The sequence below is a fragment of the Miniopterus schreibersii genome (genome assembly GCF_964146895.1).
Source record: "Miniopterus schreibersii genome assembly, chromosome: 9".
In the NCBI taxonomy this organism is placed as follows: Eukaryota; Metazoa; Chordata; class Mammalia; order Chiroptera; family Miniopteridae; genus Miniopterus; species Miniopterus schreibersii.
In genome coordinates, this window is record NC_138118.1 from 71822551 (window position 1) to 71848570 (window position 26020).

Genomic DNA, 26020 nt, shown 5'->3' on the forward strand with positions numbered 1-26020 from the left:
TCGGAATTCCAGAGTGATGACATCGGTGTGTCTAGAATGCCTTCGGTGATTATTTATTCGCTGTTGGTAAGCTAGTTTAAGGTCAAGTTTTAAATATTTTTTACTCCCCCAAATTCACGTTACCTCCCGATGGCATGGATCATCTAAAGGACAGTGGATATGGGCACTGCTGAACTTCAGTGGTCAAAAGTCTCTGGGAGCTGCTTATGGAAATACAAACTTCAATAGTTATATACAACTGGTTTAAAGTCACACATGGCTCAGTATTAGCATTCTTTTTTATTTCCCCCTTTATAAAACTTCCTTTTGTATTTTTCAAGTGAACAAGTGCAGTGGTTACAGTCAGACGGAGTAATGTTAGTTGACTCCTTCCTACCCTCCAGGTTGTCATAGAGTGCCTTAAAATAGCTGACAGCTTTGTGTAGTCGAGATGTTTTTAGCACTGATTCCTAATGACTTGAAATATCTTTTTGTCCCTGAAGAGTTTGCACATTTCCCATCCCTCATCTGTTATGTGATGATTCCTGAAAGCTCCGTGATGGAGCAGTATTAGAGACAGACAGACTTTCAGTGGGATCAGCTGCGTTTCTGTTGTCTAATAGAGTCACCGTGATACACGTGTGTGGCTATTAAATAATTAAAACCTGGCAACTGAGAAGCTGAATTTTTAACTTCAATAAATTTTAAAATTTAAAACTGATATTTGATTCAACTATTGGAAAACGTGTTTGAAACCCCTTGGGTGTGTGAGTCTACTTTGCTACTGTACATTTTAAGAAATCTAAATACAGATCAAGTATTTCTGATGAGAAATCCAAATGGAGATATGCTATATGTATTAAACACATGCCCAAATTCAAAAACTTACTCTGAGAAAAGAATGTGAAATATCTCAATTTTTATATTACATGGGGAAGTGAAAACATTTCGGATATATGCTAGGTCAAATAAAATACATTAAAATTAATTTCACCTGTTTCTACTTGTTTTAATGTGGCTACTAGAGAGTCACTGCTGTGGAAATTGAGGCCACAATGCATCCTCTACAGTGACAGGACCGAGAATATATACGCTCAGCAATGTTTCATGTTTGCCCCAAGAAATGTCCTTCAGTGGCACCAGCCCAAGTCTACACAAGAGGAAACCTGCCAACTTGTCTTTTGAGAAATCCCCCAAATTGCAGTGATGAGACAGATGGCACTAAACTGATACCTTTAATAGACTGTAAATATTGGCATTTGGAAAGGTGCTTGTGAGAAATGAGCTTAATATTAGGTGATAAAGGACACTGCTGGGTCTTAAAGAGGCAAACATCTAAGCCCATGTGTTCCTACAGGCACCGTATGTTTCTGTCTAGTGCTTCCATTTGGTTATCTCCGCGATGGAGTGAAAGAACCAGCCCCTGAATGTCAGGAATTGGGGCGACCGAGCTCAGCACTCACAGTGTCACAACCTGCTCTAACAAGGTTTAGTCCTCAGACAGTCACGAGCACAAAGGCTCCAGATGCAAGTGGTTCATGCAAGAACAGATGAGTTTTAGTTAAAAAAAATCAATTAAAAATCCCAGCTTTTTTTAGAGGAAGTAGAGAGCTAGAGCGCTATTAGCTATCAAAGGAGGAAGGAGTAGCCCTTGAGGTTAGGTTGGGACTAAGGAAAGAATAGGGGCCACTGGGGAACAGTGACAGGAGATGGTCATGGTTGGGCCATCTTGCCATTGTCTCTACTTACCTTCGACTGAGCCTTGAGGAATAGAGGCAGCTTACCGAAGTGTAGTTGCTCACAGAGATTGCCAGGTAAGAGCAGCTCTTCTGGACGTAACTTAGGAGTATGTCCTATTTTAAATGGGTGGTTTTGTGTGAAGGCTGCTTGATGCCCACAGGACTTAGGCATTTTGGTGTGCGAAATAGCCACTCTAAATTTTAAGTAAATATGCCATAAATAATATATATCCAGTGGGGGTTCTCTTTAATTATCCTCGCAAAATTGTTACATAGGGCATCCCTAAAAAGGTATACACACACTTCAAAAATTATAAAGGCAGTGTTTATTAAAATACATTTCATTTTCAAAATTGAGCTATCAGCTGTTAAAGTAGTATATACATTTTGGGGGGACGCTCTGTATATAGTTGGCCACAAATTGTATAAAAATACATGTAATATTTTTTTCATTTTGCAAATGTATTGTCACTGCATAGAATTCCGTTGCAGCTCTTTTATTGGAATTCTCTCCACAGCCAAGTTACACTCCAAAATCAGGATTATTACGTGGGATTAAACTAAAACATCACTTTAATGTTATGAGATCCAAATGTGAAATCTCATAAATGTGGCCTCCTGCCACCCTAGAGTTTTAGGCTTTGCTGTGGAATCTGAGACTCTTGGTCCCAGCTTTGTTTGGCGTCGCTGGTGGATAGATGCCACCTCATTTGCCATAAACTACCCTGAGGGAGCAATGTTTCAGTTTCTGCTGCTAACCTTTCAGAAACCTACTTAATATATCGATGAAGTTACTGGCTTTTTTATGATTTGGAGTGTTCGAATCCTTTCCGTTTCTTTCCTGAGATAAGAAGAGGGGCCACGAGGCGTTCGTTTTTATGGAGTCATTTTCATTGTCAAATGAAAGGTCTTTCCAAATACCACACTAGGAAGGAGGAATTTTAATTTTGTGTTAAAAAATGCAGAGATCTGATTAGAAATGGAACAGATCTGAGGACAACAGGGTCCACATGAGTTTAAAAACCAGTCCTGCTCCCTCAGAAGCTTTACATGGAAGATAGCATTTGAAAACCCCTGACCTCATGCACGCCAGGTGTGCGCAGCGGCAGACCTGCAAGCCACGGGGTTTGCCTTTCCTGGGCCCTGGCTGAGTGACTCCAGGCTTAGAAGTTCTTTCAAAACTATTTTCTCACCAAAGCAACAACGTGCGAGGGTGTGTGATGGTTGAGGTCTCATTTATCCTGCAGCTCTTCACCTGAGTGTTATGTAGGCCCATTGCACAGCAGAAGCCATTAAACATCTGCGCACTTCCTGGCCACGTCAGCTGTGACAGTGAATTGTTAGATTAGTGGAGGTACTTTCTGTGTGTAAATGTCCTCGGGGTAACGCACAGGGATGGAGGAGAGTATGATAACCCGAGCAGTGATCATCGCCGACGACTAGGTCTAGGTTTAAAGTAAGTGAGAGTCTCAAAAACTCATCTGTCTTAAACTCAGAAGATTTCTGGCTCTGATTTTCTTTAATACTGAAACTGCAAATACAGCAAAGATGTTAAGGCTAAGGGCTTCAAAGATTAAATCAGCCTTGAGAGGTTCCTTCAGTGTTGGTATTGGTCTTGTCATGCAGGGAATTTAGGCAGGTTGCCCTTGTTCCTAGAAGCTGCTGTTGGGATAGTTACCAAGGGCAGTTAAGTAAGAAAAACTCATGACAGAGATGGCACCTACTCACTGGTAAATGCTGTGTAGCTTTTAAACCATCTTCTGGTTATCAGCACCTTTTATTTTTTTCTATTAAGATAAAATTCACATAATGTAAAATTAATCTTTCTGAAGTGTATGAGTCAGTGGCATTTTGCACATTCACAGTGTTGTGCAACCATCACCTCTTTCTAGCTTTAAAATATTTTCATCACCCAAAATAAAACTGCATACCCATTACACAGTCACTCTATTCCTTCCTCCCTCCCTCCAGCCCCTAACAACCACCAATCTACTCTGTTCCTGTGATTTACCTCGTCTGGACATTTCATGTAAATGGAATCATATAGCACTTATTTTGTGATGGCTTCTTTCACTTAGCATGATGTTCCCAAGGTTATGAGTTGTGGAGTAGCACATGTCAGTACTTCATTCCTTTTTCGTGACTGAATAATATTCCATTGTGCGGCTATGGCATAATTTATTTGTCCATTTACCCATGAGTGGACATTTGGGTTGGTTCCACTTTTTGGCTTTTGTGGGTAATACTGCACTGTGTGTAAGTATTTGAGGACTGGTTTTGAATTATTTTGGGTAGATACCTAGCAGTGAAATTGCTGGGTCATATGGTAATTCTGTGTTTAAGTTTTCAGGGAACTAGCCAGCTTTTTTCCACTTAGCAGCTTTTATTGTTACCACATGTAAGGAGAGACCACTTCTTTCCACTCCTGATACTTCCTCTGGTCCACTCTCTGCCCATCACTCAGTCCATCCAAGGGAGGTAGAGGGGCCTACCTGATTGATGGTCCTCCTTGTGAGTAACCTACACAATGCCCCTTGTTTCTTCTTTCCATGCTAGTACTTCCAGGAGGGGAAGTCTGTCCTGGTCTGTGCTAATGTGACTGGATGGGTAAGAATTGCTATCCTGGTGTTATGTTAGGAGGCCAATTAGGCTTGTCTCTAAATTGGCCTCTAGCAGAACAAGTGCTCATCTTTGTCTTTTAATTTGGTTTATTTCTCTAATAGCCTGGAACCTGTGTAGAGTTCAGTAAACTATTTATTGGAGGTTCCTTTGAAGATCCCATAACTTAGGATGTAAAAGGTTGTGGTGCCAGAAGAAATTCAACTTGGTAGATGTAACCTGGACTTGGAGGCTTAAAATCTGCCACTTACTTTAGCAATGTCAACTTGATGAAGTCACCTAATATTTTAGTTTCAATATCCTTATTAATAAAAATTGGGAAATCCTACTTACCTTTCTTATGTAACAAGTATACTGTGGGGCTCCCCTTAGTATCAAAGGAAGTACGGCAACACAAGAAAAAGATTGTTACCTGACTTACATTTTCGTTTCAGATATTTTAACACAGCTTTTTTATAGTATAAGCTTTTTTATAGTATAAATATAATAATATGTCTGAGTTTTAAAAGCTTGACCACAAAGTTCTCAGGATGATTGCTGCAGGTATATGGCCAAGACGGAGAAGTTGGTAAGTCTCCAATCTAGAAAATAGGAAATTGTGCAATAAGCATTCACCTCCCAACCCTGATGATGTGACCAAAGAGCCTGGCCACTTCTCTGTCAGCGTCCTTTCAAACTGGAATTTAAAAGTGATTTTTATTTTGAAGGAAACCATTTTGAGCCAACACTGTAACTCTAAAGTTTTGTGAATTCCTGCAGCAGCATCACTAGATGGCCGGAATATATCTCCAGTAAGAAGGGCTCTGATCTTTTCTAATCGCCTTTTCTTAGGTGACACGTCACCTTGCCAAACTCTTCGACAGCATCGCAGATCTGCAGTTTGAAGACAATCAGGATGTTTCTGCCCACAGGGCAATTGGCATGTTCAGCAAAGAAAAGGAATACGTCCCATTCCAAGCCGAGTGTGAATGCATAGGCCATGTAAGATTTGATTATGACGTGTTCTATGCTGGAGGAGGATTTCTGGGATAATTTTTCATAGTTGAGGTGAACAAGAAGAAAAATCAGGCCATATCAGATCAGGCACTGGTTGGTTTTGTGCTCAGAGCTTCCTGCTCACCTGTGTCCAGAGTGACAGAGGGCTCCTCTGCCATGTTCCCAGGTTCTGTTCATTCAGCTGCAGTATCCACAGGGTCTCAGACATGCTAGCTATTGAACTAGACAGGGGGGACTGTCACAGCATGAATGAGCGGACCCCAGAATTAGAAGCCAGGGCAGCCCAGTGACAGTGCCTCCCTCCAAGCGAATGGTTGTCACCACTGCTCAGAGAGTATGGGGTGAGGGGGGAGCAGCGCCTCGCAGTAAAGCACGTTTTAAAGAGGCTTGTGGCTCAGCATCCTGATGTGAATGTTGTCAGTGGCTGCTCGTAAATTAAGTGGACTGAGTCTACCAAGCTGATGTCACATTCTCTGATTACCACGTGCACAGACAGGTTAAGGCAGTGTATTCTCTTCTGCCCCAGCCACACACCTCAAAAACATTCTCAATGGTGATCTGCAAGGATGGCTCATGATTAATGGAGGAGCTCTTGGTGATTTCAGATGACTTGGAGGAATCGCATCTTTTTATGGTGATAGGTTGGGTTAATCCACAGAGTAACTGAGCAGTAGCCTCTATTACAGAATCGTTTGGGTTGAGGCAGGGGGTTCCTTACACTGTCCCTTGCAGAAATGTGATGGCCACCTTTTATTTAAAAAAACACAGCACACGAACAAAGAGGGGTTTTCTTTATTCCTTGCTGTTGCTTTTTAATACTGTACCAGAAAAATCTTGCCAAGTGAAGAGGAAGCAGATGGTGGACCACTTTGATTAAAATATATTTTTTGATCTCTTGGGCTCTTTAGGATATTATTACAATGATTAGAAAAAGTCACCATAAACTATCTTGACAAAAGTGTGCTGCTATCTGCTCCATCCCCTGCAGACTGCTAGCCGACTGGCATAGTGCCCAGAAGGAGGACAGTCCAGTTGATGGATGTGGTTTTCACCAGCAGGAACCCTTGATGGTGAAAGTTTTCAGAGCAATTCTAATTCTCTGTAAGCAATGTGTGCTAGATACTTTGCAACATACGCCACGCTCATCCTCTTACTGCCTTTATGAGAAGGTGCTGTGCCTTTAGGTGTTTTGCCCCTTGCGCTTTTATGGTTGTTCTCCCCAACTTAGACTATTTATATTTCATTTAACTGTTTATTGAATGCCTACTACGTACCTACTATGTTGAGCTAGGCTTTGGGGGATCCAGAAATGAGTAAGACATTTACCTTTTGGCCCCTATCTTTTGAGGAACTCTTAGTCTCATGGAAGAAACAGCTGTACACATAATCAGTGATAGTGGGAAGTGGTAATTGTTAGACAGGGGTGGGCAGAAGCTGATGAAATGCCAAAAAGGGAGGGGGTCAGGCAAGGACCTCATCGGAGCCTAGCTCTTGAATCAGACTAAGATGCCTCTGTTGGCGTAATCATCTGACCGTGAGCTGATATATCAACTTGTATGTGTGTTTGGTCTTCCCGAATGGACTGGAAAGTTCTTGAGAACAGGTGACCGTATGGAGGTCATAGATGCCCTAGTATCTGGGAGATGCTCAGGTGATGTCTGATTCGCTGAAGGAACTTGTTGCTCAGTGACCTCAAGAGCTGTGCTTCGTGACTAAAGCAGTGATTAGACCAGAGACCCTGATCTCAGGCATTGAGCAAAGCCCGGCTCTGAAGTCAGAAGAGAAGGATCTTAGGGTGTCGGGGCCATTTCCCGGGTGGTGCTTTCCTTTTATTTCAATAGGGAAGGCCATCAGCTCATTAACCACACATCACTCCTTCCCAGTTCTCCAGATAAAGAGGTTCTGGGAACGAGTGCTGTTGCCTCCTTCACAGAGGCAGGGAAAGAAGTCTGTTCTAGCTTCTTCAGCATCCCATGTGGTTCTTGGAATTTACTGGTTATAGTCATTTTTTCTTGGTATGGTGAATTATATGCAAATAGTATATGTATCCTTTCTGTTATATAATATTATCCCATGGAAACATACATGGATAAATATAACAAAGCGTATTTGAATAGAATGGAAAACTGGCTGAAATGTATTTGTGGGAGCAAAGTAAACAGGTTTTAAAAAGAAAGATTAATTTTCACAAGTCAGCAGTTGTCCCATCTCTCATTCTTTCCTGCTGTCTAGTTTCTGACAATTGTGAAGAGAGCAGTAGGGGATATAATTAAGATACTTGCTGAAAACATCTTGTCTTAATACTAAGAACTATGATAATTTTAGAGAAGAATTTTCAGTAGTTTTTAAAATTATCCAAAGATAAGTTTAAAAAAATCAATTTCCCATATCCCCAAAGCTCTAGATTATTATTGTAGCACATTACTCTACAGATGGCTGTAATGTCTGGTTTCCCAAAACACTGTGGGTGACCAGAGGGATCTTAGTCTAGAACCCTTTTGTCTTCAAATCTGAAAAATTAATAATCAGAAACACCTCCTGTAGGGTTTGGAAAGTTATTAGCCAGCTGGTAGGTGAAATAAGATGAGTAGTATCTCCAGGAATAGACAGCTTCATGTAGGAAACAGACTTCATCAATCAGTTGTTTGCCTTCTCCCCTGAGTTACCTCTCTCCTTGTTTTCTCCAAGGGTTTAAAATAAAACCAGCTGAGGCCTCTCTCTGTGTGTGGCCTTCGAGGCCACGAGAGGATAGGATTACCCCTCTTCCATAGCTAAGCCTGTGTTTGAACGTTTCACATTGCTTCCAAAGGTGGAAACATGGCTTCTGCAACTTGAACAGACCATGCAGGAAACAGTGCGACACTCTATCACAGAAGCCATAGCAGCCTACGAGGAAAAACCCAGGGAACTGTGGATTTTCGATTTTCCAGCTCAAGTTGCACTAACCAGCTCACAGATCTGGTGGACTACCGATGTGGGCATAGCCTTCAGCAGACTGGAGGAAGGCTATGAAACAGCCCTAAAGGATTTCCATAAAAAACAGGTATTTCATAGATATATGATTTTGAGACTTAAAGGGACTTGAAGAGGTAAGCTTCATTCATTCATTCATTCATTCATTCATTCATTTCGCATGCAGGGAGCGTCTTCCGTGTGCATGCTACTGTGCTAGGAAGATTTTAGCAATCAGTTGTTTAACTTTCTATCTTCTACCTTTGTGTTAGTCTTGTAGTTTTCTACACTGGTTTAAAAAACACCCGTCAAGTCTGTTATCCTTCAGGCTCCGGTGTATCACTCATACCTGGACGCTCTGCCTATTCCCTTCCTTCCGTGTAAGACTCCATCTAGGCTGAGCGTGTATTTATTAGAGAATATGCGCGTGATTAAGAAGGTGGATGACTGTTCAACAAAGGCACATGTCTTCATGTATTACGGTTTTCTGTTCATTATAAGTCACAGATGAGCAACTTTGGAAAATAGTCTGTTTTTATTTTTTTAATCTTCACCTGCGGACATGCTTAGAGAGAGGAAGGGGGAGGAGAGAGAGAGAGAAAGAAACATTGATGTGAGAGAGAGACATCAATCGGTTGCCTTCGGTACATGCCCCAACTGGGGATCGAACCCACAACCCAGGTATGTGCCCTGACCGGGAATCAAACCCAGCAAACTTTTGGTGCACAGGACAACACTCAACCAACTGAGTCATTCCGGCCGGAGAGAAAATAGTCTGTTTTGAATTCCATTTTACTCATGCCATTATGCTATGACCTCTCCTTAAGCGCCCCTGTCTTAAGGCGTGCTCTAAATTTTGGAATAGTTCAGAGATAGGGCCTTTCTCTTGGCTTATAGATTAAGAGAATATTAGGCCTGGAAAGGAGGGGAAATATTAGTTTGACTGCTCTTCTTGTTTTCAGTGGACAAAGGCTGAATCCAGAGATAATAAGTGACTTTGCCAAGCTGCACAATCCGTAAGTGAAAATGGCAGGGTCAGCAGAACTCAGAATGCTTTCCACAGCCTCCCATTGCCTCTCTTCAGGGCAGTGCTTTGAACTCGTGAACTTCTGAATGCGCAGCCAACTTGGCATTTCTGAAGTAAACCTCACTGGTATATATTTTTTGTTGGAATCTGTTTGCTGATATTTTGTCCAGGAATTTTGCATTTTTGTTCAGATGGGTCCCTTCCTTGCAATTTCCTTTCTGAAATAATATCTTTGCCAGGCTTGGGGATCAGGATTATGCTTAAAAAGAACTGGAAAGTTATCCCATCCTCATTTATTTTATGAAAGTTTACAATAGAAATCTTTCTGGTGTTACCATCTGGGCCTGGAGTTTTCTTTGAGGAACATTTTAGAATTATAAATGGATTTCTTTTACTTATATGCTGCTATGTGGCTTTTTTGGTGTCTTTTTTCCTTCTGTCAGTTATAGAAGTTTATATTATTCATGGTATTTATCCATTTCATCTAAGTCAGTGGCTGGCAAATCACAGCCCACTGGCCAGGTCCGGCCCATGGCCTACGTCTTTGGCTGTTCCGTTGCTACATCAGCTCAGCGGGGTCGTGCCAGAGGCCGTGCAGCCTGCAAAGCCTAAAACGTTCACTGCCTGGCTCTTGACAGAGGAAGTTTGTCCATCCCTTGACCTGCGTTTTCAGACTGAGTTGATGTGGGCATCTTGCCACTATCCTTGGCACATCTGGAAGATCTGGCAGCCTGCCCTCCTTTCATTCCTGCTGTTGATTTGTGTTTTCTCTTGTTTTGTCCTGTTTTTCTCTCTTCCCTAATCAGGCCTTTTAGGTGTCTATCGATCTTATTTATATTTTCTAAGAGCTGTTGCCTTTTTCCACTGTTTGTTTTCAATTTCGCCGATTTCTGCTCTGTCTTGCTTTCTTCCTTTCCCCGACTTAGAGTTTAACTTGCTCCATCCACTTTTTCAAATTTCTCAAGGTAGGAGCTTCAGTGATCGATTTGACACCTTTTTCTTTCCTAATGTAAGCATTGGAAAGAAACTGTAGCTTGAAGACTGTCTTTCAGAAACCTGCAGAGAAAATCATGCTTAATGGTGGAGCAATAGAATCATTTCCATTAGTGTCGAGACCGCGGTGATGACACTCAGGTCTCCGACGTTCGTCACTCGGTACTGTGCTGGGGGCTAGCAGTGTGATGAATGGAGAAGCTGGACATGGGCACGGGGGCACAAGGGTACTAACTGGGGTCCCACCGCACGTGCCCCGGTGGTACCCGCGAGCACGGAGCCTGGCCTCTCACAGTGCCCCTCGTTCTAGCTGGTGGAGACACGAATCCATTGTTTCTGTCACCGACATAGAAACATGGGTGGGATTAGAGGTCCTTGGTCCTATTGTTTTTGAAACAAGAAGAACATTATTTTTGTGTTATGTCCAGCTGGCAAGGGATTGAGGGCTTGGGCAGCTGACCCCGCAGCACTGTAGCAGTTACATTGTGATGTGTCCTGGGATTTGCTGAGTGAGAATTTAACATTTCCGCAGAGGGGCCCCTCCGTGGGGGCTTGGGTGGCCCTGGACTGGGCATCCTGCCATGGCTGATGCTGGTGCAGTTCCAGCCATTCTGCTGTCGCAAGGAAAACGCTCTCCCTGCTTCTCCGCGGATCCCACGTTCAGAAAAACACACGGCCATTTTTCATGGCTTCTCACACTAGAAGGCCGTTTGACTTTTTATTTCAGCCAATAGCCAATCAACCACCAACTCTCTTCAGTTGCCCAGAGTAGCTCTATCCTCACTGTTTTCCCCCCATCACTTTATTAATATCCCAGTCTGGGTATTCATGACTGTAGCAGCCTCCTCTCTGGTCTCTTTTTCCAGTCCTGTTTCCCTCTAATTCATCATACAACAGGCAGAGACATCTTTTGAAAACACAAATCTGATGATCACTCCACCTCTCAAAACCCTTCAGCAGCATCTCATCTGACTCTTCAATAGCTGGCCGAGCCCTGAATGTTCGGGCCCCAGCTTCCCCCTCCAGCATCTATGTACCTGGTCCCTCTTTCCTTCCTCTGTCACCATCCTGGACACTCCCAGTTCCCAGACAAGGTCACAGCTATATCCTAACCTTCATACAGGCTGCTTCCCGTGGCTGAGACACTGCCTCCCTGGGCAGCCAGCCCTAAATCCTCTACAACCTAAATTATACTCATTCTTTAGGTCTCAGCCATAAATACCCTTTCCTCCAAAATGCCCCTTTGCGCCCTGGATTGGGCAAGGCCCTATTTCTGTGTCCTATTTCATAGGACTTGCTTCGTGTCCTAGCAAAACAATTGTCATTATTTGTCTGCGTTCCTCACGGGCCCGTGAGGTCTGGAGACAGTAACCACATTTGTCTTGTGTGAACGACGGAATGAGAGAAGCAGGCGTCGCTGTGGTGTGTACCGTCTCTGTCATTTATTTGTCCGTTTCATCTTTCACCCATATGATGAGTGTTTACTGAGCACGTGCTTTCTGCTGGGCACTGGGCTCGGAGTGGGAGTGTAGCTCTGAAGAAGGCAGCTAAGGGCCTGGCTCCTTTGAGCTTATAGTCAGGTAAAGGAAATAGGTGAGTGATAGGACACTAGTAAGTCCCATGAAGAAGCTAAAGGAGAAACGTGGAACAACCGGGTAGGGGGTAGTTGCAGATAGGATGGCCAGGGAAGGCCCATGGAAGGAGGCAAATCTGAGCTGAGACTTGAATGAGGAGAGGAAGCCAGCCGTACAAAGATCAGAGTGAAAATGACCCCGGGAAAATGAAACGGTTTCGGCGGCCATGGAGCAGCCAAGAAGGAGGAACAGAGAGAAGGCCAGTCCCGCTGGACGGACACGAGGCGGGCGAGGGGCGGTGGCAGGTCGCGGAAGGCTGTGGGGTCAGAGATATGCTAAAGGCCGAGGCGTTCCAGGAAAATAGCCACGCGGGTTTCAGAGGGCTTGCTAGGTATTTGACTTGAGGCAAACATCTTTGATGCAGTAGAAAATCATGTGCCATTGCTTTGATTAAGGGCAAGAACAAGTGCTGATTACAGGATAGGGCGTGTATATTTTAAAAGCTGCCAAGGGACAGTTTCTGTGTCCCAGACCATAAACCTGCATGCGGTTATAGTATGACCGTGTAGTAATTGCTGCCTGATGCCACTGCCCAAATGATATACACGTTTTATAACTTTATTTTTGTGGGTACAGAATTTTATTACTTACAAAAGAGTATTATTGGTGTAGGTTTAATCTTGAGAGACAAGAGCTCCCCAACATAGGGTGCTATGCACATGATGTTGACAAGCTGTATTTTTAATTATCTTTCACTTGACTGAACTTTTGTGGAAAAAATGATTCAGTAATGAAGAAATCACAGGTTGTAGGAAGGCTCAGACAAGACAATGCATGTGGAAGCACTTGAACTTATAAATGTTCTTACAAGGTGTAAGATATTACTGTTGCTGCAACCAACTCATTTTAACCAAATACTGGTACTGGTCCCAGATGAGAAAATATCCAAAAGCCAAATACCTCTTCTTGAGAGAAACTTACATGTGCCCGGTACATTCATTTCTCTCTTTGGGAACCACTCATTGAGCACCTACTATTTGACGGCTCCTCAGTGGCTCTTGGGACAAAGCAGTGAACAAAATAGACACAGACCTTGCCCTGGTCAGTGTGGCTCAGTGGTTAGAGAATCAGCCTGTGCACCCAAGGGTCTCAGGTTCGATGCCCAGTCAAGGGCATGTATCTAGTTTGCAGGTTCATCCCTGGCCCCCATCGGGGCATGTGTAGGAAGCAATAGATTGATGTGTCTCTCGCACATCAATGTTTCTCTCTCTTCCCTCCCTCCCTTCACCTATCTCTAAAAATCGATGGAAAAAAATATCCATGGGTGAAGATTAACAAAAAAGGAAAATTAATGCTTATAGAGCTGTTATAGATTCTGAATATCTAAAGTGCATATTTTTTATTTTTTTGAACCAACTTTCCACTGTGTTTGGTATCACGTCTCCCTGGAATGGTGCTTGCGCAGCCAGTTTCTCCAGCCTGAAGGTGCTGGGTGGGTCAGTCTTGTGGGGGCTGGTACCAGGAATCTATGTGATGTGACCACTAAGAGCTCAGGCTCTGAAGTCAGACTGTCTGGGTTTGAATTCCCCCTCCCCTGACTGGTACATGTGGTTACTATGTCTGTGACTCAGTTTCCTCCCCTGCAAAATTCAGATGATAATAGATTGTTGTGAAGATTTAAATGAGATGATATAGGCAATATGCTTGGTCAGTGCAGGGCACATTGTACATTCCATTTAATGTAAATGGAGTGTGCTGTGGTTTTGGTCTTCCTGCCTGCTTTCCCCATTCTGTCTCTCGTTATATAATCTTCCTATATAATCTTCCGCAGTCTCAGGGAAGCCTGCAGTGTTTGGTGTTTTCTGGTGTGATAATAGCACCGTAGGGAAGTGTTTTTGACTAGGAAGGTGTGAGAGCCTCTGGCAATAGGCCATATTCACCTTTTACCAACCTTCTCAGGAGCTAACAGCTTGTAAGTGACTGTCCTTTGCAGAGTGAAAAAGGAAAGGGGACGGCATTGTATTACATGCTATCCAGGAATAAAACAGAATTTTTTTCTCCTAATAAGCCTTGAGTGAGACAGCAATGTTTTGAGTAAGTTTGCTAACAAAATGATCACCTATGAGAGTATCTTTCAAACCTTCTTGACCACAGTTAATAAGGGGGCAATAATATTCATATTATTTAAATTAATTAATAACATTCCTCCCTTCATCTCTTATGCTCGGGGTGTTTGAGGGCCAGTTGAGGTAACACTTGAAATTGTTTTGTAAACGGATCCTTGATAAATATGGAGACTGTTGGGCTGTTAAAGTCTGTATTTGCAACCCTTATTTTTTTTTAAAAATTCCTTCTAGATTTCCCAGCTGAACTCACTGATTGCGCTTTTGCTGGGAGAACTTCCACCTGGAGACAGGCAGAAGGTCATGACGATTTGCACCATAGACGTCCACGCTAGGGATGTGGTGGCAAAGCTTATTTCTCAGAAGGCAAGTTGTGAGTAGGGATTTCAAGTATTTTTTGGTGTTTCCTAAAAGTGCGGCATATTGTCAAGAGCACTTCTTGAGTGGTGCTGGTGGTGATACTAAAACAAGACAATTCCTTTCACAATTTGAATGCATGTATATATATGAAATGTTTTCTGTTGTTTTTCTATTAAGTTATTAAAATCAAAGTGAATTTTTTTAAATGTATCTTTATTGATTTCAGAGAGAGGAAGGGAGGGGGGGAGAGAGAGAGAAACATCAGTAATGAGAGTCATTGATCGGCTGCCTCCTGCACGCCCCCTGCTGGGGATCGAGCCCGCAACCCGGGCATGTGCCCTGACCAGGAATCGAACCAAGATCTCCTGGATCATAGGTCGATGCTCAACTTCTGAGCTACGCCTGGCCGGGCCTCAAAGTGAATTTTAATTCTCTCCACAAAGTGCAAGCAAATGCTTCTTCATGTAAGCCATAAACTTAAGAATACTTCTTGATCTGGGCTCAGGATCATTAGGGAATAATGCTCTTTAATTGCTAACCCAAAACTGATCCTTGCAAAATACCATTTACTGTGTGTTCTCATTTTGATAATGAACATCGATAACTACACTTTGAATATGACCTTGCACCTCTTACATATTTTATTATGTTTTGTCAGTGGTGATTTGCTTGCAGTAGGATAAATTATGATTTAAAATATGTCCTTTATTCTGTACTAAAAGAGATACAGACTTTGTCTAATTTGTGATCATCTAAACACATAAATAGGCAATGTTGAGACTTATGTAAACATCAGACAAGTTAGTAGACAATAATTTTGGTAACATCCAGTGATTCCCCCAAAATCCTAGGGTCACATGTATTTTGAAAGAGACTGGAATTATATTTTCAAACTGGAAGAATGGATAGGATTGAGTAAGATAGTAAAGAATAGCAATGAAAAAAGATACTATTATTTGATTTAATAAAAAATTAAGTGGGAAACCTCTGAGCTAAAAGCAGACTGGTTTTAGAATGGACTGTTGAAAGTATAGTTTACCTCCGATTTACAGAAATTATGGATTATGTGTCATTTTAATAGAGACTTTATTTTTTCATCTGATTTTAGTGAAATGAACATAAAGTTACAAAAGGGATCAAATGTCTTGGGTGATTCATCGGAAGGGAAAATTGATACTGTTTTACAGTAAAAGCCTTCTCAAAATGATAACTTTAATTGCACACATGTTTCATTAGGTATTCAGCCATCTACATGCAATTACAATCTGCAGTAGCATAGAAGGGATTTCCCTTTTGTGAGATTTTTAGAAATAAAATGGAATCGATAGAGTTGATTAGATTAATAGATTAAGCTGGATGCCTCAAAGCTCTCTGTGCCTTATGTGTAATGATCATGTGGTGTTTTTAGGTCGTCAGTCCCCAAGCTTTTGCTTGGCTGTCTCAACTTCGTCACCAGTGGGAGGACTCCCAGAAACACTGCTTTGTTCATATTTGTGACGCCCAGTTCCAGTATTTCTATGAATATTTAGGAAACAGTCCTCGACTAGTGATCACTCCTCTAACCGATAGGTAACAATAACTTTGAATTATATGGGAAAAACCAAGCCAAAAAAAGTTGCCTGGCATGTTTAAAAATGTGTGAGATTGAAAAGAAAGGAATGAGAGAAAATGATGAACAGGCTGGGAAACTACATGAAAGCAGTGTGTGTAAATGAAGGAGTTAAGTAACATTTTGAATGGTGACTTTGGTTAGAAACACGTTAAAGAAAACCAAATGAGAGAAGCAGAATGACAGACACTATATAATATATACAAGTCATGAAATCATGAGCAGATTAATATGGTTCAAGGCAGGTCTTTGATCACTAAGTCCATGCTCTCTGGTTATCTATGCTAACATCCTGACGTCAGGATTTGTAACTACCTGCATCCCTTTATTGGAAGTGTAAAAATAGTAATTGCCTGTGTTCAAATTCATTTTTGAAGGATTACATACAGTGAAAGGAAGAAGAGAGAGAGAACATAGACCCGTGAAATGATTTAACAGACTAAGAACTGGAGTCTTTCCTGCAAAAAAAAGTATTATATTCTTTTTTTTTAAAATATATCTTTATTGATTTCAGAGAGAGGAAAGGAGAGGGAGAGAGAGAGGTAGAAACATCAATGATGAGAGAGTCATTGATCAGCTGCCTCCTGCACGCCCCCATCTGGGGACCGAGCCCGCAACCCGGGCATGTGCCCTGACCGGGGATCGAACCCCAATCGCCTGGATCCTAGGTCTAGGCTCAACCGCTGAGCCATGCCCGGCTGGGCAAGTATTATATTCTAAATGCTTGTAACAACATATTCCAAATGAATTCCTAAAATACATTTTAATTAATTGTGTCTTTGTATATTTGCTTTATACTTTGAAATAGGTATATATTATTTACAGACTATGCATTTATATATATATATATATATACACACACATATTTACACATCTCACTTCAGTGTATTTAAGAAGTAGCAGTTTAATGAAGTCAGTGTTTAATTCATTCATCTTCCAAGATTTCTATATTTGTTGTATAAACAATAGTTTGAGGTGTTGTCTGCCATGTTAAAAGTATCTTTACCTAAATATATCAGAAATTCTGTAGCACTACAAATCAAATGTTATTCATATTCAAATACAGAGCTCTTAGACAAATAAACAGATAAAACCAATACATCTCCCTCTGTTATTGTTAAACAACCAACCTAAAAAGAAACTGAATGTGAAATATTATTCTGACTCTTATTACTGCCACAAACAAATCAAAGGTATAGCAATAGTTTGTGCTTCTACCACATTCTAGATGTTGACTACTTACTTTAAAACAAATTGGATTGCCCTCAGTGTTTTCTGGGAATCTCATGTTAGACTCTCATTCGTGCTTTCTATTGCTTAAAGGTGTTACATTACTCTAACTCAGTCTCTTCGCCTAACCATGAGCGGGGCTCCGGCTGGCCCAGCGGGTACAGGGAAAACCGAAACCACCAAAGATCTTGGACGTGCCCTTGGCATGATGGTTTATGTGTTCAACTGCTCAGAGCAAATGGACTACAGAGTAAGTTAGTTATGCGATGGTGTATTCTAACAACATTGATCCTGATTTGAAATGATTCGAAGGAATAACTTCAATCCCCTCTCTGTTAAATTCTGCATGCCTCGCTCCATCATTTAGTCCATAGGAAATATCTACAAGGGATTGGTGCAGACAGGAGCTTGGGGCTGCTTTGATGAGTTCAATCGGATCTCTGTGGAGGTTCTGTCCGTGGTGGCCGTCCAGGTGAAAATGATACACGACGCCATCAGGAACAGGAAGAAGAGGTGAGTGGCACGGGGCTGCTTGTCTGTTGTTACAGATCCAGGGAGTAACGTGGAATAATGCGAACTTCACAGCCTGTGCTGCCTCTCTCCTTGTCTCATGAAGTAGATAAAATGAGAGAGACTGGTTAATTTTGAATAATTATTTAGAATAGCCTCCCATACTTTAATTAGTGGTTTTTAAGCATTGAACACAGCAGAGATACATTGTTATTTTAATCACTTAAAAAAAAAAAGAATAGACACTCTCTAGGATGCTGTATCCAGTGATCAGGTCTCAATCCTGACCTTACTTCACCTTCTGGCAGCATCTGACTCAGTTGGTCCCTCCCTTCTGGGGACACACATTCTTCACATGGGCTCCGGGACACCACACCTTCCCAGCTCTCTCCCACCCTCAGGGCTGTTACTTCTCATCTATAAAATGGGGGAAAGTATAGCCCCCTACCTTACAGATTACTGTGATGATTAAATGTAAAGCACTTGGACAACTGCCTGACACATAGTAAGCACCGTAACAGTGTTAGCTACTTTTTAGTATTGCTATTTCCTGACCTATTAATTCGGGATGCTACTGGCCTCAATCTTTAGACCTCTCTCTCTCTCTATTTATACTTCTTCGCTTGGTGATTTCCTCCAGTCACATGGCCTTCAATATCACCTGGCTGCTGGCTACGGCTGTGCAGACCTTCTTTCTCCGATATCTAGACTTACATAGGCAATGCCTGTTGGGGCATCTCAGGACTCCACTTGAAATGTGTTCAAAGTCGAAATTCTTGTCTTTCCACTAACACTGGCTTTGTTAGCTGTCCCATCCCAGTAGATTATATCCTCACTTTTTTTCCATCCAGTTACTTGGGCCAAAGACTTTCCAAATAAATCCAGAACCTAATCACTTCTCAACAGGATGCCACACTCCAAAAGATAAAAGATGACAGGGTTGGATGGCTGAATTTGAGAAATAAGTATTCTAGTACACAATTGTGGTTTTCATTGTAACATTTTTGGTATATAGTTAATGATGGAAATCTCATTTATCTGGCCTGCCCATTCACTCCCCCATTTGTTAGAGTATTTTGTTGAGCTAAGAACATTTCAGTCTCCCCATCAGGGAAAGATCATATACCCCCTTGAAACTGTGAACCTATTGTAGAAGTTTCCAGTTATTATCATAATTTACAGCTGCGTATTTCCACCTTCTAGAACCACCTCCCAGTCCTTCCACCACATGGCTCTGGGATACCTGATTCCTATGCCCAGATAGCTGTTGCCTTACCTGCCCCTACTCTAATGCCACGTTAGAGAAGTTAGGTTCTTTCCTACTTCATCCCCAGACATATTTGATTGAGCTTTTAGTCAAAATCTTATTATTCAGTGTAACCCAGATGTCATTTAAAGCCATCTTTTCTTATGGAAATTTATACAACTGACCCATGCAAGAGTTTCTGAAAACTCCCCACCCTACCTCTTGATAGCCTCCTGTGTCTCCATGTCTGCATATTTGTGAGTTGTACCTGCTCATCTTCATGCAAGCCCATGTGGAGATGGCCGGGCTCCTGTGTGATTTTATGCATTTTATTAAGTTCTGTTTATATTTGAGGATTTAAGAGTTGGAACCATGCTTTAACCACAGAGTCTTCCAGCATCTTGCTGGCTCTACCCTCTCTGGGCCCATCCCTGTGACTTGTGGTTTTCCTGCTCTGACTAACGGAAGACCGGTCAGTTGCCTGCTACAATGGCCACCTCTCTTTCTGCAAGCAGCCCTCCCAGGCCTGTATGCCTGATACTCTAGGAATGAAGATTTCTCCATTCTTACCCTGACTATCCAAAATCCACCTTCTCTTAATTACCTAGTACCTAAGAAGCTCATAGTCCTAAAAATCGTGGCTCTTTACCCTCCTCATTTTGCGACGTAGGCCCAGCTCCTCAACTACTCCAGCCCTCCCCTTTCTCAACAACAAAAAACCTTATACTTTGTCTCATTTACCTCCTATGAAAGTCTCCTCTACTTCTCCTTCAATTTGACTCCTACAGCCCTTTGCCATTCCCTTGCCCTGACCATCAACAGCCCAACTGGGCCCTTGCAAATCTTGCTGAAGATCTTTCACTGCTTCTCCAGTGCCTTCAAGTGATGATAACAGCAATAGTCAGGGCTGACATCTGTTGAGTAGGTACCATGTTCTAGGCATTGTACTCTTAGCCATTTATATCCGTAATCTCTCTTAATCCTCATATAATCCAATAAGGTGGGTGATATTATTACCCCCTTTTTTAATTAGATGAGGGAACTGGAACATGCCGAAAGTGATACAGCTGGTCTCTGAGGGCTTGCAGTCTGGCTGCAGAGCTAGCTTTCACTATTCTGCCTCTCTGTGGTTGCCAGTGGGCATTTGTTGAATAATGGGAGGGAGGGAGGAAGGGAAGGAGGGAGGGAAGGAGGGAGGGCAAAATAGACAAAATAAAGACTGAACAAGAAGTCCCTTTCTTCTCTTAGCATAGCATCTCCTATCTGTGCAGTATCTCATTCAAGGAATTGCAGCCCACATTGGTAGGCAAAAATGGCATCGTTACCTTTTATTACCCGTTCAAGTAGTCAGGTCCTCATTTTTACATTCCAGCATCCTATGGCTGTGCGAAATTATGAAAGAGTACTTCCCATATTTGTGGTTCCTTTGGGGGCATGGAGTGAATTTTTAATAAACAGACTTCATAGCATATTCAAAATATGTATGCTGATGCATTTTAAAGAAAATTACACAGAATAAACGGCCTCCTAATAGTGTTGGCATTTGCCAGTGTTTTGCATTTGTCAATGTGCATTCATACTCCTTGAGCACGTTTAATTTCATCAGCATTCTTCTCATGGTAGATTTGTGTTTCTTGGGGAAGCTGTCACACTGAAGCCATCAGTTGGAATATTTATCACCATGAACCCGGGATATGCTGGTCGAACCGAACTACCGGAAAACCTCAAAGCTCTTTTCAGGCAAGTGTTACTCTTTGCGCTTTAGCATCTGGAGCTCTCCTGCCACCTAATGTTGCTGGTTTGCACTGTTCAGTGATTTGCTTTTCCTTGAGAATCTGTGGAAAGCCCCTGATTCTTTCTTAGTAGTCACTTTATGGAGAGAACTTTCACCATGATAAGTGAACTCTTTTGAAATATGAAACCAGACTCAAAATCATTACTTAAAAGTCATGTGGCACATTTGAACAGTTAATACTAGCTCTTTTGTAATGATATTTTTATTATAAACATAATTTTCCAAGAAAATAGAATATTTGGAAAATACAGAAAAGAATAAAGAAAAAAATTACAGCTTTACTACCCAGAAATAATGACTGTTATATTTTTTCTCTCGTCTCTCTTATAATTCATATTTTATGGAGTTAAGATAGTAGGTTAAGCATGCTTTTTATTTAATTCTCATTTAATATTTTGACACAGGTAGTTTATCATAGTATTGAATATTCCTTGGAAAGGCCATTTTATGTAGCTCTGAAAAAGACTCTCTCCCGGCTTGTTCATACTTTTTTCAACCATTCCCAATTGACATGTAGGATGTGTGTTTTTCTTTTCAGTTCTTTATGATCCTAAAAGAGCAGGCTATAAACCTCTCTTCACATAAAGAGTTATCCTTGTTTCTGATTCTCACCCAGAATAGATTCCCACATGTAGAATTACTTGGTGAATGATTAAAATACCTACGGATGATCTCCTTTCCAAAAATATTCTACCAATATATACACTTCTTAGCAGTCTGTCAGAGAACCATGCTATTGCATTGAACCAGTTATGTTTAACTCATTTTTTAAAAAATATTTTTAAATTTGATTTTTAGAGAGGAAAGGAGAGGGGGAGAGAGAGAGAAACATCGATGAGAGCTCATCAATCAGCTGCCTCCTGAACACCCCCTGCTGGGGATCAAGCCCACATCCTGGGCACGTGCCCTGACAGGGGATTGAACCGGTGACCTTTTGGTGCACAGGATGACTGACGCTCAGCCAACTGAGCCCCACGGGCCAAGGCTAAACTTATATTTTAAACCAACTTTGTTCAGGTTTAATTTCATACACTAAAATGCACCTATTTAAGCGTATAGTTGGTGAAAATACTACCACGATCAAGAACTGGAATATTTCCAACATCCCTGAAGTTCTCTTGTGCCCTTTGAAGTTAATCCCCCACACCACTGACGTGCTTTCTGTGACTTCAGGTTAAACGTATCTTTCCTAAAGTTCATGTGGATGAAACCATACAGCATGCACTTGACTGTGGTGTCTTCTTTCCTCTATCATCATGGTTTTGGGATCCTTCCAAATTAGAGTGTATCAGGAGTCTGCTCCTTTTTGTAGCTGATTAGCATTCCCCTGCACGCACATGTTAGAAGTTGTTTACCCGTTCACTCGTTGATGGACATATGCGTTGTTTCCAGTTTGGGGCTGTTATGAATAAAGCTGCTATGTATAATCTTTGTGTGAGCATATGTTTTCTTTTGGGTAAAGACCTGTGAATTGAATTGCTAAGTCACATAGCAAATGTATGTTTGACTTTATTAGAATTTGCCAGTCTGGTTCCCAAGATGGTTGTAGGATTTTACATTTGCTCTGCATTCTTGTCAAAACTTGCTATTGTCCGTATTTTTGGTTTTAGCCAGTCTAATAGATGTGTAGTGGTTTGCCACTGCAGGCTTTGTTTGTTTCCCACAATGGCTAATGATGTTGAGCATCTTTTCCATGTAACTTACTGGCCATTCCCATACCATCTTTTGTGAAGAGCTATGTTCTGGGTATAATTTCATCATCAACATGTATGTTGCAAATGTCTTTCCCTCAGTTTGCGGCTTGCATTTCCATTTCCTTATGGTGTTCATCAAAGATGGAAGTTTTAAATTCGAGCAAATATAATTTATCAGTTTGTTTTATGTTTTTTCTATCATAGTCAAGATCATTTGACTAGCCCTGGGTTGCAAAAATTTTCAACTGTGTGTTCTTCTAGAAGTTTTGTTCTATAGTTTTCATACAGATTTTCTTTTTTTTGTTAATATGCTGACCTATATTGATTTTTCAAATGCTAAACAATTCAGTATTGCATTCCTGGGGTAAAGTTTATTTGGTCAGGAGATATTATTTTTATACCTGTTGATGGATTCAATATGCTACTGTTTTGTTAAAGATTTTAAAATCTAAGCCATGAGGGATATTGGTCTGTAGGGCCTTTTCTTACAATGTCTTCTTCTGGTTTTGGCGTTAGAGTGATGGTAACCTCATGAAATGAGTTAGCAAATGTTCCTTTCTTCTCTGTTTGTTAAGAGTTTTTATGGGGTTGGTATTATTTACCCCTTAAATATTTGTCAGACTTAATCAGTGAAGGCATCTAGGCCTAGATTGTTCTTTGTCGGAATCCTTTTAAGTGATAAATTCAATTTCTTTCATGATAGGCAGTTATTCAGATTTTTAATTTATTCTTGAACTTGTTTTGATAATTTGTCTCTTTTAAGGAACTTCTTCATGTTACCTAGATTGTTGAAGTTACTGGCATTAATATGCTCATAATATTCCCTTATCTGAAGTGATATACTGAAGTTCATGCCTGATATGGGTAATTTTTGTTTTCTCTTTTTTCCTTGGTGAGCTAGAGGCTTCCCAGTTTTATTTTTTTAGAAGTTCTCTAGTGTTCACAATATGTATCTTTAGTCGCAGTCTGACTTCAAAATAATATGCTAATTCACATATAAGAACCTCTGTAGTTTTAGTATGATTTCTTTCCATTCTTTTAAGCTTAAAATTTGCTTGTTTGTTCATCCAGATATTTCATTTGCATTTTCTTCTAATTTTTATAGTGTCATTTTAAAATGTACTTCCATCTATTAAAGACTTGTTTTGGTAGGTGACACGAAATGAGTATTGGAACAGAATTATTTCCCCTAGTAGTCCATTTTTCCAGCATGCTTTACTGCGTGCTTTCCTTTTCTCATATAGCAGAGCAATTTGATAATGTCTATTTTTCTTGAAAAATAATTCTGGAGACCAGCTAGTCTAGAAATAAATGTAATAATCACAGAATATTTTTATTGGAAAATCGTACATCTTTCCACTATTTTTACATTTGTAACCCAGTTCATCTCACACATGTTTCCATTTGGGTCATAAAATTTGAAATTGTTTTGTAAAGTTTTCATAAGTTTGGTTTGACTAAGTGCAGCAACATTTATGTTGGGGTGAAAGTAGTCGTATCAGCGAAGTTTGAAGGACAGTTTTGTGATGAAAGCAGTACTCGTGAGTCGGTGAGTAGTGCACATGACTGAGCCTTGAGAGCATCATGACCCCACCACTTCCCCACAGTGTGGCCTAGGGCATGTGCTTGCACTTCTCAGAACTGTAGTCTGCACCTCCGTAAAGTACAGATCAGAAGAGCAGCCGCCTCATCGAGCTGGGAGAATTAAGTGAGAGTGCATGAAAAGCTTTCAGCATCCTATATGACATGAAAAAGTGCTCAGTAAATATTAGTTATGAATATTAATACAAGTATCAAGCAAATTTGCTAGCTTTTTCCCTCCCTTATTTGCTGTTCACCTTGACTACTTCTGTCATGATAAAGAACAAAAAATGTGGGGAAGCTTGTGGGGCCAGCTTAGATGGAAGTAGATACTCAAAAACATGTATGTACTCAATGGCATGTGTGTACTCAACAGCATGGATCCAGAGGGACTCTGGGGAATGCTTAGGATGAAAAATTAGATATGCATGAAGTAGAGTGTAATTATAGGTGGATAAATATTTGGAATCTATACTTTAAGAAGTCTAAAATAATGAGCTTATTTACTTATTTATCCTGACACCCTCTTTGCGCTTGACTTCAGTTGAGTGGAATTTTATCAAGTGTTGCTGTTAATAACAGTTGTCTTCAGGAAGGACTTTTGAAAATCCCCTTCCAAAAGAAAGGGGATTTGAAAGCTATGTTTTTATAAGTTTTCATCATACAAAAGTCTGCGCAAGCTGGCCTCAGGCAGTGGTGTACTCCAGATGGCTTGCAGGAGCGTAAAAAGTTAAATTTTCATGGATTTTGGGAGGAGTACAGCCATTAATAAAAAACTAAATTACATAAAGTTTTGATTAAATACATTGTATTTAAAACAAAGGTGATACTCAAAACTCATCACTTCCTAATTAATTTACTGTATTTTATGAATACTTATGCTCTTAGGATTATTTATTTCTAGTGTGTCTGTCTGGTGGTGAGTTACTGGGCAGCTCTTCCCAGCTCCATGTGTAGTGATGTCATGATGGTAGATAGAAATCATAGAAATCAGCCATGGTGGAGGTGTTTGTTCCATGTGGAGCAGCACACACTACACCTGTGCTTCTGCCATTTTCAGATTTGGCATCTTTTTCTATGTATCCAGTAGCTAATAGACATTTTTAAAATTGAAGCAAAGGATCTTGTTAGCTGTGATTGACAGAGGCACTTGTGACCTGCTTGGGAATGGTTAGAATGTTGGTATAAATTAATCACTTGATTTCAGCAATTTGTAATTATTACCTTATCACATCCTAAAACTAAATTTTATATTTACTTTTCAGACCCTGTGCCATGGTGGCCCCTGACATTGAGCTGATCTGTGAAATCATGTTAGTTGCAGAAGGTTTTGTGGACGCACGCACATTAGCCCGCAAGTTTATCACATTGTACATGCTCTGCAGGGAGCTCCTCTCCAAGCAGGTGAGGAGCCTTTGGTTACTTTTTTGTGTTTTTTACATCCCATTAAAACAGCTTTTGAAATACGGATGCTGGGTAATTTATCTTTCAAATTAGACATTTAGAAGTACATTTATATTTTCCATAAAATTTTAAAAATCTGTATTTCACAGTTCTTAATTTTTTTCTGAAATTAAACTTGAGACATTTTGAGTCTCATGTTTAATTTGGACTCAATGCAGTTTTTGTCAAAGAGGTATGTGATTTTCTTTGAACTCCACCAATGTTATAATTATAAATGGAATTTTATGATGCCTCTCTTTCTTGATGAGAATATTATTTTCTAGTGAGAGAAGGCAAGAGTGCCCATGAGAGTCAGTTAAAACTGGTTTTCTCAAGAAATTTTCTGATTTGTTGGTAATCCTTTATTTAAAAATAGAGTTCACTTTTCTCTCTCTCTCTCTCTCTCTCTCTAATTCCCTGGTCTCCGAAATGGGTCAAACTTAACTATTTTCTATTCTCTAGGCATCAGCTTCTTGCAGTTTCATTGAAGTTGCTGATATGCCACAAAATTTACACATGTATCAGCATCATTATTTTTAAACTCAGCCTT

The 26020-nt window shown here is 40.8% G+C and overlaps 1 protein-coding gene across 1 annotated transcript in view; it reads left to right on the forward strand.

Annotated features, from left to right (window-relative positions):
• The window catches only part of DNAH11 (dynein axonemal heavy chain 11), a gene marked incomplete at its 5' end in the record, with an annotated part of 204199 nt that overhangs the window by 53386 nt on the left and 124793 nt on the right, over window positions 1-26020 (forward strand). Inside the window, 8 exons of the mRNA XM_081146983.1 lie at window positions 5169-5318; window positions 8143-8376; window positions 14237-14368; window positions 15771-15931; window positions 17295-17451; window positions 17569-17714; window positions 20581-20697; window positions 25293-25431. Of these exons, the coding sequence (XP_081003109.1) occupies window positions 5169-5318; window positions 8143-8376; window positions 14237-14368; window positions 15771-15931; window positions 17295-17451; window positions 17569-17714; window positions 20581-20697; window positions 25293-25431 (1236 nt within the window). The remainder of the gene's footprint in view (window positions 1-5168; window positions 5319-8142; window positions 8377-14236; window positions 14369-15770; window positions 15932-17294; window positions 17452-17568; window positions 17715-20580; window positions 20698-25292; window positions 25432-26020) is intronic.